This window comes from Octopus sinensis, linkage group LG13, assembly GCF_006345805.1.
Source record: "Octopus sinensis linkage group LG13, ASM634580v1, whole genome shotgun sequence".
NCBI lineage: Eukaryota > Metazoa > Mollusca > Cephalopoda > Octopoda > Octopodidae > Octopus > Octopus sinensis.
This window is the reverse complement of record NC_043009.1, coordinates 33,935,257-33,956,621: the sequence shown is the minus strand read 5'-3', so window position 1 is coordinate 33,956,621 and position 21,365 is coordinate 33,935,257. Positions and strand designations below refer to the sequence as shown.

The window sequence follows — 21,365 nt, the reverse complement described above, 5'->3', positions numbered from 1 at the left end:
ATTCATTCAAGATTTTCAGCCATTTCAACAACATCAACAAGGTATCTTTGTACGTATGTGTATATATGTGCAGTATTTGGAGTCAGTGCATGAGCAGGTTTGAATGTTTTGTTGTATGTATATATTTTCGTGTTTATGCTTAAATGATAAACTTCTGGAAAGTTTTTACAAATTCTTGCAGTTCCAGTGATGGCTTGGATCTGTAGTCTTTCGATTAGCTTTTTCCTTTCTGGTTTTGAGAAGCCTAATTTCTCAGATTGGTACTTAGGCAGTGTGTTACATATTAATGACTTGTATTTATGTACCAGCTTCCAGGAATGCATTTAATATGTAAATTGGTATATTACACTGTTAATTATTGTGCTATTTAAGCAGTGAGTTTACAGATGATTAATGGGTTAAATGGGTGCTGATGAAGGAGCAAAAACTCCTGAAATATAGTGTATATGCCCATTACCCATTTTTCCAGCTTTGATCTCATTGTTTGTTTACATCTAACATCTCGGATATGAAACATCATTGTTTCTTTGGCCTCAGGGTTATCCTTTGGACAGATCTTATTATACAGTGTCCTAGCTTCAGTATCATGTTTCATTGGTAGATAATACCATAGTGACACTTTTGAGCCACTGCTTATGATGTGGGTAGAATCTTTCTGTAAACCCCTTGTCATTCATGTTAAGGAAATCTGACGGATCCCACTGGTTTGCAAGAAAAGAGAAATACCAAATTTATACACTCTGTTTTTGTGAATAACTTGAAACTGCAAGCCAGGAATATACATGAGATAAAGAAGTGCTTTGACCTGGTTACAATATTCTCAAAGGATATAGTGTTGGATTTTGGTCAGGTTAAATATTGATATATGGTTGTGAAAAGAGGAAAATCTGTAAACCAGACTAGCAGTAATTCCATCAATGACTTAACTGTTTCCTCTATATGTGATTAGGTTACAGGTACCTAGGGGTGGATGAAAACATATCTTATGGTGGCATCTATAACAAGACATGTGTCACTAAAGAATATTGCAGTCAGATAAAGTAAATATGGACCTCAGAACTCTCTGCATTCAATAAAACATTGGCCCACAGTGTGTTTGCAGTACCAGTACTTATACCAACATTCAGGCAACTTGATTGGACGCTTGATGAGATCTGAGCCATTGATGTGAAAACTCTGAAGATACTGACCAGCACACAATTTTCATATCAACAATGTAGACTGCCTCTGCCCAAAATGAAAACAAGAGGCAGAGGTTTTAAGATCAATCCAGACTGCCTTTGAATGTCATATCATATCTCTTTGGCAACACCTTTTAACCACCAAGTGCTGAAGTGCATTCCTTGACCTCCTTGAGCAGCATTCCTTATTTGATGAACTTGAATACAATCCCAAAGAAGTCACACAACTCTACCACAATGTATTATCAGATGAAAGGTTGAGCATATACCAGCAGAAGACCATTCATGGATATGTTAGGACCAACAATCAGATTACTAACTCTCACTTTAAAGGATATGCATTTGCAATCCTGAAACAAAAATATCAACCTGATGCACAAAAAGGGATACAGATGCAGAAAAAGCAGCGAAATGTGATAACTGATGCAGACTTTGTGAAGTTAACACTGAAGATTCCACCCACATCATAAGTAGTAGTCCAAAAGTGTCATTACAGTATTATCTACCAATGAAACTTTATGCTGTAGCCAGAACCCTGTATAATGAGATCAGTCAGAAGGATAACTCTGAAGTCAAAAAAATAAGAACCCACAGTATGGTAGAGACCATAGCCACTCATATGAAAAAGTACTATTGGATGTTATCTAAATACTCTTAATGTTTGGGCCGCAGCTGTTGAAATATCGTTTGGTCTGCCCCTTTCTCCCTCAGTGTAAAAATGTGTGTAGGCAGGATATTCCTTCCACTAGGAGATAAGCACTTTCATCATCATCATTGTTCGACCGTAGTCAAGACAATGGAATTTACCATGCTACACCAGACTTCACGGTCCATCATAGCATTACGGAGGTCCTGTTGATGGATGCCTGTATCCCTGGAGATTACATCAGGGTAGGAGAGTGTGCGCCCTCTGGTATTGCGAGCAGATGGCTTCCAGAGGAGAAGAGTAGAAATTGCCTCGTTTTCAGCTCTACAACAATGTCCAGCAAACTGGACTCTTCTACTTTTCACAAGCACTTTCATAAGCACTTTACACAATCACATAGGTTATGGACACCTATTCAACAGACACAAGAGTCTCTCTTAGCTGCAATGCCAACAGCAGCATTTGAAAATCAGACATACCAGAAACACCTTCAAGCAGCGCCTCTCCAACCACAAATCCTTGTTTAGGATCCTGGAAAGACGTTATGCCACATGTGACACCTGAAAAACAAAGGGACTCCACATGGAAGATCCTAGAAAAACCAGGAATAAACATTGCAAGCTGTGCATAGCGGAATGGGCACAGATATTAAAGAACTTCTTCAACCTGGGAAACATATTAAGTTTAAGGACAGAAATCTTCAGACCTTGCTTACACTTCAGGCGATTCCTACTGAAATCCTGGGATCTACAAGCTGACTGGGTGGATTCTGGATAGTAGTCTAAGGGAGATAATTCCTTGCACTTGCTGGTGTGTTAACGTCCCCGTCACTTAGCGGTTCGGCAAAAGAAACCGATAGAATAAGTACTGGGCTTACAAAGAATAATTCCCAGGGTCGATTTGCTTGACTAAAGGTGGTGCTCCAGCATGGCCGCAGTCAAAATGACAGAATCAAGTAAAAGAGTAAAGTGTATATATATATATATATATAATATATATATATATATATATATTATATATATATATATACATATATATATATAGAGAGAGAGAGGGGGGAGAGAGAGAGAGAGAGAGAGGAAGAGTCTTGTAGGGCCAACCAATGCCTTGTGAGTAGATGTGGTAGATGGAAACTGAAGACACCTCTGTATGTATCATACACACACACACACATGTATCATTTGGATGATATTTTCAACTAAATCGTTACAACTGTATCTAATTCTTCAAGTTCATCAATTCTGTATATGTTTATATATTTACTAGAGTGCTGACATTTATGAATGGTTTCTGTCATTGTGCTGATGCACCATTTTGTATCATAAATAAAATTGTCATCATTTTTGATGATGTGGGTATGCTAATTTATATATATATTAAAACTAGACTGAAATAAAAGCATATTTCAGGATACCACTACTCATGTTTCTTTAGAATATCTATTCAGAACATGAGTAAAATATTTTCCAGGTGATACATTGCCAAATGTTATAGTAAAGCTTACCAAGTAAGAAAAATTCAACATTGAGTTGATATATTTAGGTCAGCCACTAATCAAACCTCTTGATTTCACAACCAGTCAAATTAATTTATGTATTCCTTGAAAGGAGAGTGGTTTGATATTTTAGTTCTTTATCTAAGCAGGAGTTAATGGCTACGAGGGAAGTTATTATCAGTAGACTAGAATTAACTTGTTAGCATTTAGGTTACTCTGTCAAATGTAATGCTTATTTCTTCACATTGTTTTTAATTAATCATGTATTATCTTGTAGCTTTGAGATTTCAATGATGCAATTGTATATTTTTAGAATGACATTTTAGGGTAGGTGTGATAGGTCAAAATTTGGCCAGTTTCTACCTAAAACAAGTAGAATATTTTGGTTAGATATGGCCTGTTTAAATGCTAGAAGGTTAAACTTTTTATCAATTAGATCAGCCCGTTAACCTAAGAACTTAACGAGAATTTTTGAAATCTGGTGCCAAGCAACATATCAGCCTGTATATTCTTAAGATTATATATAAGAAAGATGGTGTTTTACTTAAAACGATGTGTATGGACAATTACACACACAGACACACACACATATACACACACACGTGCACAATCTCTTGGAAAAGTTAAGCGAGAAAATCATGAATTATTGAAATGTATTAATATGTTAAACTATACTACCCTAACACACACATATACACATACATACACACACTCTCATGCACACACACACACACACACACACCACACACACACACACACACAAGCACAAACAGACACACAAACATGTTGCCAAGCTCACTAGCCAAGCACTGACACACATGCAGAGACATGCACAAATGCTGCTAATCTCATCTACTAAGCAGTCATGCAGACACAAACACATACTGTTCGTGTTTCCTAAACATGCACACACACACACACACACACAGATATTCACAGAGACGTGAATATGTATATGTGCATATATATACTGCATACACATATACTCCCACGCATGTGCATGCACGCCTACACATACCAACAGGCACTCTTGTACACACATACCAACAGGCACTCTTGTACACACATACCAACAGACACTCTTGTATCACTTTTTTACACCATATCAACCACCAATATTTCTCACACTTCTGATTAGTCAGAGGTCAAACGTGAATCTGACCCATATGCATAATTTTCACTTTTTAACTTTTTTCTTTTATTGAGTGTCAACCTAAAAATATCAACTGTGAACATCCCTTGGGTTTTTGCTATTTCTTGGTATTTTTATATGCTCATATAGGTATTCATGTCTATCCAACCAATGCTTTAACGTACCTTAATTCTTGGATTATTTCATGCCTTGGATATCCTTGGATTACTGTCTCATATTACACTGATTTTAATTTTATCCTTGATTGTTGCTCTGTTACACTTACACCTTTCTTCTTTCTCTTTCCATGGCACCATTCCATTCCTAACTTCCATCTCCTGCAGTCCTCTCAACTTCTCCACTTACCACCATGCCTGATCTTTCTTTGCTCAAGAATTTCTACTTGCTACTCATTTGCTTCTTCTCCAGCCTCCTGCCTCATTGCTGGGTTACCCTCAATACACCACTCACAACTGCTCTTCACACAAGCCTGCTACTCTTTATTTCTAAGTTACTGCCTCCCCTTCAGTGCCACCCCATACCCTTACCTCTTCACAGAACTTATCTTTGCTTACACTTCTCACCTTCTCATCTATGCTACCATCCATTTCTCCTATTTCCATTTCTGCTCTTTGGATTACCAAATCCTTCAGGCCCACCTTCTCTCTTTTTACTCTACCTTCCTGATATGCTTCACCCACTACCTCCTTGACTTTTTTACACATGCTAAAAACCTGCAAACTCCATCTCCTGCTCCACTTCACCACCACCCCTACCCCACCTAATCATATCCCACTGCCTTTCATTCACGGCCCATCTCACTCCATCCTTGACTTGCCTCGTCCCTTGACTCTGATCACTCCTCTCCAACACACTGCCCACCCAACTCCTTTCCCTCATGCCTTAAACCTAACCAGCAATCCTCCAATATACCAACCACTCTTACCCACTACATGCTTTCATCACGTTGAACAGCACCTGTGTTACACAAAATCATAATTTTGCCTCATTTAGAGCTAGTTATCAGGAGTTGTCCATCCCACTGGACAATGCCATAAGGCCAGTTCAGCAGCCAGGACTTGTTTGAGAACATGTACACCAATGCAGTGGACCAGGCTTGAATCTCAGCCCTCCACAACCTTCGCTTACAAGATGACATCATAAAATCATGGATGGAGCTGTAGTAGTATGGCTCACTGACTTCTACATGGAGGAGGTACTTCAAGGGCTTCAGTACCCCGAATTCTATTGCTGTCCTCATCTTCCCAGCTCTCCGACCTCACCCCTTCGCACTAGCAGTGTGTCCTCTTTTCCACACTTCTACCCTGCCTCTTTACTGAAAGATCCTATGTGCCTTTCAACTCCTACAGTCTGATCTTATCTCCCTTCCTCCTATTCCCTAATTTATCTTTCTTCTCTTTCAACCATGCATAAACCCACACTTGTCCATAAACCTACATAAACCCACACTTGTCCATTCTTCAGGCACACCATTTCCCTCTCAGGGTCTGTACAACACACATTCCTGATTCCTTCACTTTGCACCTTCACCAGTGTCATTTACTGTATTAGATACTGTCTGCAGGGCTTGTACATTGGCCAGACTAGTCATCATTTAATCAGTCAATTTGTCAGGCCCTTATGAAATACATCTCTGGAAACAAACTCCTTTTTCCTACAATTTCTGCTCAGCAAACCTCCCTACACAGCATCTTGCAATGTTTGACTTGGCCATGCACAGCAAATCTGAAAACTTTGGACTTCACAAAGAACAACAATTTATCTTTCTCTTTAGACTCATATGCTGGTGGGCTTCGACTCATTACCCACATACTTCTAACAGCTACCCCACACTATACACACACTCAAACACATACCTAAATAATCACAGACATCCAGCTAACACCACGTACTCAGTGACGCATGCATGCACACTTACACATACACTGTGCTAATCATCCATTTCATCATTTAAGTATACAAGTGTACACAAACTTGCATGCACATGTGTATACATATACATTTACACATACACAAATACTCACCACATGTGCACACAGACTAACATTCAGTTAACTACTTTTGTATGCAAGTGAACTCCACTAAACAACCCTAGCATACTGATAGTACTTTCTATGCATGCACATGCACATCTACCCATCCACAAACACAATCACGCATTCAGACACACACAGGCACTCATTCACAAAAGAAATCATTTAAACCCACCATTCTTTTGACCTGCACTCTCTCACCTTACTATTCTTATGCCTCCCTCCTCCTACTTCGTTTGAACTCTTGAACCTTTAGAAACTTCTAGATTCTTCTACATTCAGCCACTCTGACGTCACTCATTATAAAGAGACACTCATTATCGCCATGGGCTTCTTGAGAGCGGTCAGCTAAAAGTTTTTTGTGCATTTTGATGTCGACATAAGTTCCTTGATTTTCCTGATGAAAATCTGCATAATGTACTCCTTATTCCTTCGGAATTAGGAATATGCAGCCTTCGAAACATATGTCGAGAATAAAGGATATTTGTTAACTAGTCGTTCAACTCCATTCTTTCATATACTTATAATTTTAAAATAAACATACAAATTTCCGCACGAAGACACGTAGTCTATGCCCTAGGGACGTAGCTTCAACCGTGTTCTTTCTGATGTGAATTTGCTACCCAGGTATTGGTTATCTTTCGAATTATCCTTAATAAGATAATTCATTCAATTACTCAAATATATATATATATATATATATATATATATATACATATACACACACACACCCAAACTATGCAGATCATCCTTTTTTCCTACTTTAATATACACAAACATGCATGCATGCACACACACACACACACACACACACACACTGCTCATTCTTCCTGACCATTCCCTTCTATCATATACCCAAATCATTTACCACAGTTGTATTCACAGATATAGATGCACACACATACATGGATGCCATACACTATGTCACAGTAGCTCTTTTTGGAAGGCTTCAGTGGGAGTTGATCCAATCAATAATTCAATAATGATCCATTGTTCAAGCTCTCTCTCTTTAAACTTACATTTTTTTTGCTATTGTCTAGGCTCTTGTAACAAAGTCATCGATTGTCTCATCATGCTGCTGTCTACATTCCATCAGTGTAAGGGTGATATCCTCTGAAATTGATGTTTGTCTTGACTTGTGCTTCAAACAATTCCCACAGTTTATTTGGATTTTTCTTGTCAGCATCTGATAAGCTAGATGCATTCAGATGTTTGAGTCCTTCATTTCCAATGCTTCTTAATATTTTTAATGCTGTTTTCCTTGTTTCTGTAGTTTCCCCATCATCACAATAGTACATGATGTTTTGCTTTAATATTTTCAGGGCTTCAGTTGCATTGTCTGTGTGCCACTGCATTTCAAGAATGCAAGATTGTTGCCATATTGTTGTCGTTTTTCTTGAGCAATACAACACCGTATAATTTGGTCATTTTACGTGGCACAAGACACATTATATAGTTGAAATAATAACAATAATGTGACATATATTTGCCATTTAAATATGGCTAACCCCGAAGGGTGGATGCTACTGTAGTAGTTTTCATCGACAACTGTGATTGTCACACGCCAATGAAGGGTCAATACCCAGAAACTTGAGTCCGTGTGTATCATAAGTTGAAGACGGGAAGGATGGCTTCCCTTTGCAAACACTGATAGGGCACAGAAAGTGTGCCAGCTGGAGGAGGTGTCCTCCTGGGGCTACAAACTACAGTGGCATCCACCCTTAAGGGTTAGCCATATTTAAATGGCAAATATACGTCACAATGTGTTACAGCTATTGTTTATAACTTGCTCTAAGATGATAACAATAATCTTGTATATAAATTTGTAGCCATGCCTCCAGCTAAACATGTGTAGTCCATTGTGGTTTGTGTGTGTAGGTATATTCTTGCAGTTTGTTACTGTGTATCTGTTTCCTTCTTGTTCTTTAGTTTTGTGTTTTGTCGCATTCACTGACGATACTGGTACATTGGTAGCATTGAGCAATGTCGAATGATAATGATGTGATTTTTCTGAATGTGCTGGTGATATCATATCATTACAACAAGGGTTACGCTGGAAACAGGTGGTGTGCATATTCTTTACCTCTGTCCTCTATCAGTTTGATCGGTCACCTTCCTCTGTCAGTTGAGTAAATTGTCATCCAAGCTGATGTTTATTGGTAATTAAACTTAATTTGCAACACCTGTGCATATTTATCAGCTTTGTTTTTGTTGGTATCTTATCAACAACTTTTCCAGTATGCAAAAGATTAGACACAATCTTTTGTGGGCAAGAAATGTAAAATAAAGTTTATTATAAACAACACAAACACTTTATAATTTAATAGCTTTCAATGTGTTACCTGTTAAACAGAAATTATTCTTATTTAATGAAAATTTAGTAAAATCTAACCATAAGTAAGTGAAATTATGCTAAATACAACTAAATTGGAAACCTTTTTCCCCTGGATATATTGGCAATTCTGAAAACTTTTGTGTGCGAATTTTACATGAGCAGAAGTTTCTTTTAACAAATTTCATCCTGAAAATCACCTGCATAAATTCCACAGGTGCGCAAGTTACATGGGTTTTTATGGTATTCGAAAAAACTAGGGATTACGGCTTTACTTTGAGTGAAGAAAAGTCTGAATTATTCTTACCAAAAATAAGACAAACCATTGACAGAAATGGATGTTGACCAGATCTTTCGAGGGCAGACACAATTAAAAATACCCCCTCTGACAAATATAGCAACCATACAAGCTTTTTTGGGGTCTTGCAAATTATTACCAAAATTATATTCGAAATATGCATGAGGTAAGAGTTCCATTAAATAATCTATTAAAAAAAGATGTACAGCACAATTGGTCTGAAAATTGTATCAAGTGTTCAACAAAATTTTTTTAAATATTAACATCTAATTTGTCATTAGCACACTTTGATCCTGCAGCGGAGATTGTTGTAGTTTCAGATACATCTGAATACAGTATTGGAGCAGTAATGTTACATAAATATAAAGACGGTAACATGAAGGCAGTGGTTCATGCCTCACATTTTCTGATATCAGCAGAGAAAAATTACAACCAAATTGAAAAAGAGGCTCTAGTGTTTATTTTTGCCTTAAAAAAGTTTCTCGGATTTTTACCTTGTAGAAGTTTTTGACTACAGATTGGTCATTGTCTGTTATTATCTATAAATGGGTCAAAGAAAGGAATCCCTACCCATACTGCTAATAGGTTGTAATGCTGGGGTACTATATTATTTAACTATGATTTTAAGATAGAGTATATACTATCTTAGAAATTAGGACACACTGATTGCTTATCAAGACTGATTTTAAAAAATGCTGAACCATTTGACCAGGGCACCATGTGCCAGGGGGCACCAAGGTCGGTGTGACAAAGACAAGGAAATTTCCATGACTGTCAGCTTGTACACACCGATGTTCAGCTTGACTGGGACACCAGCAACTATAGGGGCAGCCCTGGGTCTGGTTGATGCAGTACTTCAGCTTTTACAGTACAGTAAGTCCCTCGCCTATTGCAATTTATTTAAGCTTACGCCGCTTCCTCCATGGTGTATTTTTGCATTTATAATGAAATAAATATATACAAATTATAAAAAAAATAATAAAAAATATACAGTACAATACTATTTCTACTTTGTGGATTTTCACCTGTTATGAGGGGTTTTGGAACATAACACCTATGATAGTCGAGAGATTGCTGTACTGATAATGAACTTGCAACACTATCTGATTTGGTGTAAGTCCAGACCATAAAAAAAATACACTAGATGTTTTCTCTGTATTATGGCTTCTAGCTTAGCTTGACAGTATGTTATCATCTGCACCAGTTGTTACTATTGGCCTACTGCTGCCAACTTTGAAGTTAAGATGAAGGTTACTTATTTCTTCCTTGCTTCATATGAATAAATGAAAACATACTACAACCCCCACTTCCTCCACACATACATATTTAATGTGCATCTGTGCATACTATTAGACTCTCCCACCCACCATTGACTCTCCCACCCACCAGATCGTCTTCCCTTTGCTCTTTTCATTATCCTGCATAATGTCTAAAATTACCATCCTCATCGAGTAAACTTGGTGGGATTCCAAGTTCTGTTATTGATGACTCAACCATGCAGCAGATAACTTGCTATTAGTAGTGCTTACTAATTCATAACCAACACAAGCTTCCAGCACTAAGCTGCAGGATGTCTTGGGTGCATCCTTATTCCAATCACTGGCTTATTCTGGGCCAGATAGTTGTGAGAACCGACAATCACAATGATGTGTGATTAGCAAGATTTATGTGTGGAGCTGACTGCAGCACTCATCATAGACTCATTGTTCATTAAAATTTAGAAGCAGAATATGCCACCACCAAGAGAGATGAGGATGAAGAATTTCAAATGATCGGCATTTGAAAAAAAATTCTTTTATGAAGCCATTTTTGAAAGACTAAGCAAAACATTCTTTAATGGTGATGACACAGAGAACAACTGGACTCATCTAAAAGAGACTGTATGACTCTGCAGCTGGCATATTTGGCCATTCAAGTAGGCAGCACCAGGATTGGTTTCAGAGAAATAACAAAGACCAGAACATATACCACAAAGCATTGTTAAAATTGATGATAATTTTGACAAACTCTTGCCAATTTACTGCCTCACACTGCTGAAAAAAAGCCTCTAAATCATCACTCAACCTACTAAAAATCCCTCTCATATCACACTCATCTACTTTAAAACCAAGTTGATGTAATCTGAAATACCCTGGGATATTATTAATAGCTTGAATGCCTTTTTTTTTTTTGTCATATTTTTGCTCTATCAGAAGTGACTTGGAACTAAATGACAGAACTCCACCCAGCACTTGTGTAACTAGATCCCTTACTGACCCACTTATCTAAATAATTTAATTGGAAACTTTAAAATACCATATTTGACAGTGTGTGTGTGCATGAAAGGAAAGAAAAGGAGAGAGAAACTGTTATGTATAAATTTTTTTCTGAAGAATTCAATTTTTTTTTACTAGCAGCAGTTTTTTGCATTATTTTTCGTTCAGTAGTGGGGTCCCTTTCAGTTTGTATAAGGAGTAGGGGTGGAGTGGTGTATCCTGCTACCATCTTAATACTAATCTTCTGACTGTTAAGCTGAATAATAATAATAATAATAATAATAATAATAATAATAACAGTAAACCCCCTGATGCAGTACCAGGCAGTGGCCCTCAGGGCTTTGATCTTAACTGATTGGAAGTGTTATCATGTACATTGTTTTGTCTTGGTATAAAAGGTGGACTACAGTAAATATTCCGCTCAATACCACAGATTTGCTTGTTAGTGACTTGGCTTTAACCAGTTGAGCATGTCCCTTATTGGCTGATGATATGTGCATCTCTGATTACAAGCAGAAGTAGTGGGGGAGCATCATAACCATGTGTTGAGAGGAATTCTTTGGGGTTTGGATAATTCACCTTTGGAAACATAGGTGTTTTGTCCATTGTCCTTAAGCAACCCCTATTCAGGAACCTTTTGAGCAGTGTGGGCTACTCAACCTGAAAAAATTTCTAACTGGGCTCACCTGCAAGGTTATGTGTTGTTTATCGTGATATGAGGTCACTATGTCGCGCACATATGGTTGTAATGCATGTGCCTGGTGTTTCCTTATCAGACAGGTAGTCATGATGGGTATACTGGGCTTCATATATTTTACCCTAGTGTCACTTTGATGGCATGCACTGCTCTCTCACTCAATAATAATAATAATGATAATGATGATAATAATGATAATGATGATAATAATGATAATAATGATAATAATGATAATGATGATGATGATGATGATTTCAAATTTTGGCACATGGCCAGCAATTATGGGGTGGTGTAAGTCATTTGCATTAACCCTCATTGCTTAATTGGTACTTATTTTATTGACCTTGAAAGGGTGAAAGACAACATTAACCTTAGTGGGATTTGAACTCTGAAAGAGTCAAACAACCGCAGTTAGGCATTTTTTCCCCAATGCTCTAATGACTGTTCACTCAAATGATAAATAAATAAACAAAACCGTCAGTCCTCTAGGTGAATAATAAATTGGGAGAAACTCTAACACTGCATGTTTGTGCTTAATGTTGAAATATATCAAGAGTCAAATTTGTTATCTGTGTAGCCAATCACTTTGAATTGTGAACTACCAATGCTACCCCTATTTGCTGGCCTACAGAATACTATGTCTAGATGCGATCTGGATAATCCAATGCTGTTTGCCCGTGTCCAGCTAGTTGGAAACAACTGGACTGGTTTGTGTGGCTTCTATGCCCCCACCCACCCCATTCTTCTATCAGCTAGACCCATATAATTTAGATATGCATCTAAGGTGGCATTCAAATCACCCACTATTACTAAAGAATGTGACATTCTCGGGAAAAGCTCCAGACACCTAAAGAAATCCAGCTGTTTAACCCAGTCTGGGCATACAAGTCAACTAGTTTAAAATACCACCTTTGCTATTGTTCATGTCTAGTACCACCAACTTACACTCCAGATCTAAGAAGATTGACCGTATCTCAAGGCTCTGGCATTTCCAAAACAGCACTGCCACCCTGACACCCCATTCTCAGCTGAGTAAGAGATACAAAGATCTCAAAATTGTCAGTAACGGTTTGCTAATCTGAGTCTGTCACGATTCCTGGCTCTCTCTGATGGCTATCACATCCAGATTTAGCTATCTGAGGTCACTGAGCAGGCCATCTTGTTTCCAGGGTGACTCCAGACTACATGCATTTATATACACCACTCTCAAAACCACCATTTTGGTTAAAAGATAAAGAGAAGAAAAGGAAACAGTTATTTATCCAACTGATGATCCTGGAGACCACCAACTAGGTAAGTAGCTGATTCCTTTCTTGGAGTCTCTATGAAATTTTGACATTCTTTTGGGTAGTATTTTAGGAGTCTACTCTCCTCTCTTGCACTTGGGCTTCCCATTTTGTTAGGAAAATTGTCCTTTAATGTCTTGTATATCGCCATGTTCAGCATTTTCAATAATGCTGAACTTGAAGACCTTTCCTTATGTTTCAGTCTTTTCCTTTTTCTTGTGACAAAGGACATCAGTTTTTTTTTTTATTAGTACTTCTTATCAGCACAAAGTTTGAGGTGGGTCCATTTTGTCATTGTGTTGGTGTGTCTCTATTTACTAGTCTGTTCCTCAGTGTGTGTTTTCTTGTTGTTGAAGTGGGTTTTGGTGGTGTTGGTGGTGGACTTGTAGATTTGTCTGTGTTTGGTTTTGATATGGTTTCATTGATGCTGTCATGGTTGTGTGGTTCTTTATCTGATTTACTCAGTTGTCCCTCTTCCTCACAAGATAATATATCTATATTGGTACAGGAACAGTTAGAGGTATGTTTTCAGTGTGTGCCCATGAGTGTGTTTGAATAAAAATGGAGAGAGGTAGTTAGGTCAGAGAATTTTCTTGGTGGTGGGTTTAGGTTCTTTTATTCCAGATGTCATTATTGCTGTTGCTGGACTTGCTGTTGTTACTGTTGCTATTGTTCTTCTTCCCTTCATTATTATTAATGTTACTGCAGTACATTGTTGTTGTTGAGGCTGTGGTGTTAGCAGTAGTTGAAGGCCTCTCCTCTATTATTTTTGTTGAAAAAAGAAAGCTCTGAAGTGGCCTTCTGTATAGCATAAGTGGTATCTTGGCCTTCTTCCAACTGCAACATGCAACTCCAGTCCATTTGGCAGGTGTGTAAGATCTGGCATCTTCTCCATCTTCACCAGTTTGATCTAGAGGTGTATCTTGACTGTGTTCCCAGATCAAAACTCCTTCTCCATTTATTTGATGTTAAGAGGATGCCATTACCTTCCAAAGTAACACAGGCCAACAACCACCAGATGTCCAACTTAAGCGGAACTCTCTATTTTAGCACAACAGGTTCTCACTAAATACACTGGCTAGAGAATGAGTTCCCTGTTACATATGGAAGCTATGGAGTGCTTCAGAATTAGGGTTTCACTCTTGAAGAAGACCTCTACACTTCCAAGCTGTTATGCCCTGGTCACATGATTTACACCTGTCAATATTTCTTTCAGGGCTTTTCTCACCTGGACATGTGTCATTGCTTCTAGGCATTGGGTTTTAGTCAACACACAGCAATGCACCACTGTCTTCTGTGCAATTGCTGCCAAAACCTCAACTTGTGCCCTCCTGCTATTCCTCTTCATGAGTTGTTTCACTTGTGTCGAGTATAATTCCTTGTTGTTTAGAGAGAGCAAAGATATCTTACAAACAACTTGCACATACAAGTGCTACCAGTCAAAAGCTCCATATACCGAAAGCCGGCAAGTTTATGGGGTCATCAGGAGAGAATGTGCGCCGTTTCGGGGGCCAAGAATACTGTGTTAATTTCATTGCCATTCCAGCAAAAGATTGCCTATCTGTGGAGTTGCCCCTATTGTTGCTGTTCTTAATACTTTTACTGTTGCTACTGTTGTTATTACTTTTGTTGTTGTCACTTGTGTTGTTAAAAACATTGCTGTAACAATTATCATTGTTCTCAAACATTTGCTCTCTTATGAAACTGATGATTGTATGAAATTTTCTTGCTATCATCTCATTGAATCTGATTCTTTAGTTTATTGAGTGAAGTAGGGGACCTTATCTAAACTTTTTATAAAAATTAACAAGTGTAAACAAATTATTTTTTGACAAAATTCAACAAACCTTTGGGTGCTAATGTGATATATGTCCAACACAAATAATAATAGTAGTAGTAGTAATAATAATAATAATAATAATAAGAGCCATCATTAAAAGAAGAGAGCCATTGTTATCTAGTGAACGATATTTCAACATCTTGTGTGTCTTCAACCAGTTCAAAAAATAAATTTGTCAATCTACTTCATTTTGGTCAATAGATAAAGGATTGAAGTAACTCCTCCTGAAGATATAGAGTCAAAATTAAAAGAAGAGTGCCATTGTTTTCTAACGAATGATATTTTGACATCTTGTGTGTCTTCAACTGGTTCAAAAAATAAATTTCTCTTCTTTTAATTTTGACTCTGTATCTTCAGGAGGAGTTACCTCAATCCTTTATCGATTATTATTATTATTATTATTATTATTATTATTACTATTATTATTATTATTATTATAGATACATTATACTGAAAGACTTCAGATAAAAATCATGCCTCTTCATTGATATGACTGTCTCAATCAACATAAATGTATCTGTTAAGACCTACCAAAAACTGATCAAATGTATAAAAATCTTGAAATAGAAATTGGCAAAATGCGGAACCTCAAAACTAAAACAATACCTATTTCTTTATTACCCACAAGGGGCTAAACACAGAGGGGACAAACAAGGACAGACAAACGGATTAAGTCGATTACATCGACCCCAGTGCGTAGAGGCAGTGGTACTTAATTTATCGACCCCGAAAGAATGAAAGGCAAAGTCGACCTCGGCGGAATTTGAACTCAGAACGTAGCGACAGACGATATACTGCTGAGCATTTCTGCCAGCTCGCCGCCTAAAACAATACTAAAACAATACCTGTTGCCATAGGTGCCCTAGGAATGATAACAAAAGGGGCTGGTTGCTACCTAGCTCAGATACCAGGAACCCCCAAAATGGCAGAAATTCATAAGAGAGTGCTCATGGGAACTGCCCATATCCTACGTAAAATACTATGTAATCTCAAATTTTAAAACAAACTCATAATTTTCTTATATTTTCTTAAACATTCTCTAGGACAATTCTATGTGCAAAAGCAAATATATGTCACCTAGGTATAACGCCAACATGAACTTCTACCTTGTTGTCTCTTGAGGTCTCTAGGTGAGACTTGGAGCCAACTTGTACAAATGTAAAGCAAAAGTCAAACATATAATAATAATACTTTTGTTATTGGCCCCTAAAGCTGAACACAAATCATAAAGGACGATATACAGACATGGGACAGTAGGGTTAAATGTGTAAACAGCAAAAAAAACCCCACAACAATTAAGAAGGAGATTAAAGCAGCAATGCACTTCCCCAATAAGGGGGAGTTCCACCAAGAGGTGACCAAAGGAACCTCACACACTTTTGGACCCCCTAACACCAAAGGCACCTCTGGTAGGCACTCCTCTCCTCCTCATTCCATCCAGCCTACAGGCACACACTTAGAGTAGGCCCATTCACATGGGCCATTCTTGCCACATTCCCTCACCTTTCAACAAATTTACTGGGTGACAGCATCTCCCTCTCCAGCCTCACTTTACTTTTCAGGTGGAATGTGAAACGGTCAGTGAGGCCTTGATTAGTTGGCAGGGTCATTAGATCGTTAGATAGAATTCCTTGCAGTACTTGTTCTGACTCGCTGTGCTTTGAGTTCAGATTCAGAGCAGTGGGTTAGCAGAATCAACAGAGATTCTAGAATATGCTTCATGGTATCTTTCTGACTTTTTGTGTTCTGACAGTAATGCTTGTAATGATATTCATACCAAACTGTATTGGCCCAAGTTAACAGCCTTTCCCTTGGATGGATGTCAGTATCATAGAGAGGAGACTTGCATGCATGGACAACTGTCAATCTTCAAAAATATCTCACCCTGCCCGTGGCATTGGTAACAGTGATGATAGCAGTGGGACCATCGTCCAATTTTTTCTTTTGTTTTTTTTTTTTTGTTTTTGTTTTTGCAAGTATGGTGTACCTCAGGTTATTTTATTCAGTGTACCCTCAGCAACTTGAGTGACCACACAGAGAGGCTCCTTCAATGACTTGTTCTATACTGTTCAGTTTTTGTTACTATTGTGTTATTTCTTTATTGTTTTTCTTTTACCTTTGTCACTCATAGAAATTTTCAATTTTCTTTCTATTTGCAGAAATTGAAGCTAAAGAGGCCTGCAAATGGCTGCGTTATACAGGATTTCCCCAGTATGTTCAGATGTTTCAAGGTAAGTTAGATTTCTGATGACTCCTTACTGTAGTTGATGTTTTTACAGTTGGTTGGCTGGTTGTTGAGCTCTATGTTAGCACTGAATCAAAGTGATTCAGCAATGAACTCCTTATGTGACAGGCCAGATATTTTCAACCACCATACCACAACTCACAAATATGCCATATATATGTTCTGCATGTTTCTGAAAAGAGTTAGAAAATGTCAGATGTTTAGAAAACTCAAGTGTTGTTAATGCAACATAGAGGTGTATGTGTATTCCTTTGTAGCAAAGTGTAATGTGTACACTCATCCCTGTTTTTTAAAAAAGACTTATATTTTTATATTGCCAGCCTTGTCTGGCACCTTTGCCGGTGGCACGTAAAAATCACCCACTACACTCACGGAGTGGTTGGCGTTAGGAAGGGCATCCAGCCTTAGAAACATTGTCAGATCAGACTGGGCCTGGTGCAGCTTTCTGGCTTCCCAGACCCCAGTTGAACCGTCCAACCAATGCTAGCATGGAAAGCAGACACTAAACGATGATGATGATGATGAAACATCTTTTATCTATTATCTTTTACTAGTTTCAAGTCATTAGACTGCAGCCATGCTGGAGCATCAACTTGAAGAATTTTTAGTCGAATGTATTGACCCCAGTACTTATTTTTTTTTTATAAGTCTAGTACTTATTCTGTTGGTTGTGTTTTCAAACCACTAAGTTACAGGGACGTAAACACACAAGCACCAGTTGTCAAGCAGTGGTGGCGGGACAAGCACTGACACAGACACAATGACACACACACACACACACACACAGATATCCATTTGAAATAAAACTTATGAATTCATATCAGACTTTACACATCATGGACAAGAAGGAAATGGAAATCAACCTAGGAAGTGCTCACACGGCAGTAAAAAAGAAATTAAATTTCTATACATACGAAGTGCTGACCATTCAAGATGTGAAGACTACGGATCATACTAAAAGACTTCATTATTGTCATTGGTTCCAAAACTTTGTTGCCAAAAAAGGCATAGAAGTGCTGGATGGGTGTTTTTACACCGATGAAACTTGGCTTCATCTGTCAGGACACATAAATTTGCAAAACACAAGGTTATGGAGCACTGAGAATCCACATGCAACACATGAGCAACCTCTGCATCCCAAAAAAGTTGGAGTATTGATGGCAATTTTGAGAAAGCATATTGTAGGACCAATATTTTTTGAAGACACCATCAACTCCAAGAGATATTGCTCAAATATTGTCTGTCCATGGTATAACTATGCTTTATCATCTTTAGTTCATGGCCTCATGTTTCTGAGTTCAAATGTAGATGGAGGGGCAGGCACATGAAGTGGAGGGTGGATTAGCTGATTTGAATGGGTGGAGCAGTTCTTTAACTTTTCATATAATCTTGAAAGGTATGATAGGTTATATGAAATATCAGCAAAAATATCTAATTCATATAGAAACAATTTAGCACCTGTTCTTAAATCAATGCATGCATACAAAGACTCACACATGTAGATATGTACACGAACTCACTAACATACAACCACACACACATACACACACATGCATGTGAGTTATGATATAGATGAATGTCATCAGTAAATTAAGTTTCCAACTCATATAGCTTTATTGTTGAGTGATATGTATAGGTATTTTGTTAATTTTTATGTTCATTTGTCTATGTGACCATTGATTAAATGAATAAATTATTCAGGCATTGTTTTACAACCAAAGATCCTTCATGTTGCTAACTGTTATTTGTTTTACAAGAAGGAATCTCCCGTTCTATATATATTTACAAAGGCACAAAGTCTGTGGACAATTTGTTGACAGGAGAGATGAATAGCAATATCATTGTTTGCATTGGTGAAGCACAAATGTAAGCAAACACTAGAAACACATACACACACACACACACACACACACACACACGTTTCTTTTAGTTTCCATCTCCCAAATCTACTCCTAATATTTTGGTCTACACATGACTATAGTAGAAGACACTGATGCAATGTACCAAATGGTGGGATGAAACCCACATGGTTGTGAAGTGAACTTCCTAACTTCAGTTGTGTTTACATCTAATATTTCTAATGATCAACAATACAAATTTTAGCACTGTCTGTGACATGTAATCTAATACAAATAAACATCTGTAAACAATGCAGAGGAAAGTTATTGTCTTTGTTCAGCCTGCCCAGTAAGAGAATGAGTTATTGAGGCAACACTGATGTCATGTACCAGAATTTTTCTCCTTCACAACCATTCTTATATCTAATAGCCCATCTATCTGATGTAGCTCTGGTGATAAAAAGAAAGCTGGAAACTCTTTCCTTGTTTTGCAATCTAAACTTCTCTATTCATTCTTTTACACAGAGAAATACATATGCATCTGTGTATTATAGTGGCTGTTGTTCATAAGTATAAGTGGTTGAAACAAAAAGAGTATTACTTCCATCTATCATTCATTTCTTTTCTGTAATAGAATCATTACAGGACTGGGTTGTAACAGAATCATTACAGTATGTTAAGAATTGATCCAAGAAAGAACCAAACAAAACTTGTTCAACTACCTCAAAACTTCACAACAACAATGAGGACAATTTATATTATTTACTACATGGAATGATTTACAGAAGCATAAGACCTCAAATTTTGTGAGGAGGAAACAGTTGAATATGTTGACTTTAATGGTATTAGTTAACGCTGCAAATTATAGTGAAGGGATTTTATTTTTATTTCTTGTTTAACACCAGGTTACCCTGATCAAAAACATTCAAGCCATGATCTTTCTGATCTTTTTGCAGCCATAATATATCTAGGACTATATTGTTTGATGTATCTTTCCTTATTTAACACAGAGATTTTTGGCATGAAGGAAATTTAGCTGCTGTTGTTAGCAAATTGAGTTACTACATAGAGTCTTCTTAGCTGAATATTATTTAGGTGATGGTGGTTGTCGTCATTGTTGTAATGTTGGTAGTGGTGGTGGTGATGATATGTGGTAAGGATGATATTGATGGTGATGATGGTAGTGGTGGTTGCGATGATGGCGGTGATGATGATAATAATGACTGTATTCTCACATGATTTTTGTTTCTTTTATTGCAGATGGTCAGTTTCCTATCAACACAGAATCAGTCCATAATGACCATGACTTCCTTGATACTGATTCTCTACAGGCCCTCAGCAGGTAGAGTTATAGTTTTTTATACAATTCTTCACACTCAGTCTCCTCTCAACAAATACCATTTGTTGAGAGGAGACTGATGACCATATTGATGACCAAAACTCTTCTTCCTTGTAACAGAACTCTTTAAACCAGTTGAACTTCCTGGTCTTATTAGCTTTTGAAACTATTGACTGTTTTCTTGCAACTTTTAGTTCATGTCCAAGATCATTTAATATTCTTATGCAATATGCAACTTATCCATAGAACTTACAACCTCTCATTTTCTCTTGGCTTTATTCTTGACCCACCTCAGAAACTGTCTGCAGCCTCCCAGGTCTCTTCTTCACTTAGTAATATCATTCAACCTCTCACCTATTTTATTCATTGTTTAATGATTAATACTGAAAAATTGAGCTATTTCTTGACTGGACTTCCTACAGTGATTTGCTTGTGTGTGAATTCATCAATATCTCTTTTATCAGTAGTTTTCATTGTATCATCAAATGAAAGATACAATTAATCCCAGAACACAATATATATATATATATGTATATATATATATGTGTATATATATATATATATGTGTATATATATATATATATGTATATATATATATATATATATATATGTTTGTGTGTGTAACTTCAAAAAAGAGAAAACAATAGATTAAGAAAGAAAAAGAAAAATCCATAAGTGTCCAAAGGCCAATTCTATAAATCAATAAAACTTCAGTTTTCTCTTTTCT

General features: G+C 37.3%; 1 protein-coding gene across 4 annotated transcripts in view; it reads left to right on the top strand.

Annotated features, from left to right (window-relative positions):
• The window catches only part of LOC115218406 (rho GTPase-activating protein 7), a 229,625-nt gene that overhangs the window by 158,784 nt on the left and 49,476 nt on the right, over positions 1-21,365 (top strand). For all 4 annotated transcript variants that reach the window (XM_029788198.2, XM_029788200.2, XM_029788199.2 and 1 more), the window contains 2 exons: positions 17,376-17,447; positions 20,560-20,641. In XM_029788198.2, coding sequence (XP_029644058.1) covers positions 17,376-17,447; positions 20,560-20,641 — 154 coding nt within the window. The remainder of the gene's footprint in view (positions 1-17,375; positions 17,448-20,559; positions 20,642-21,365) is intronic.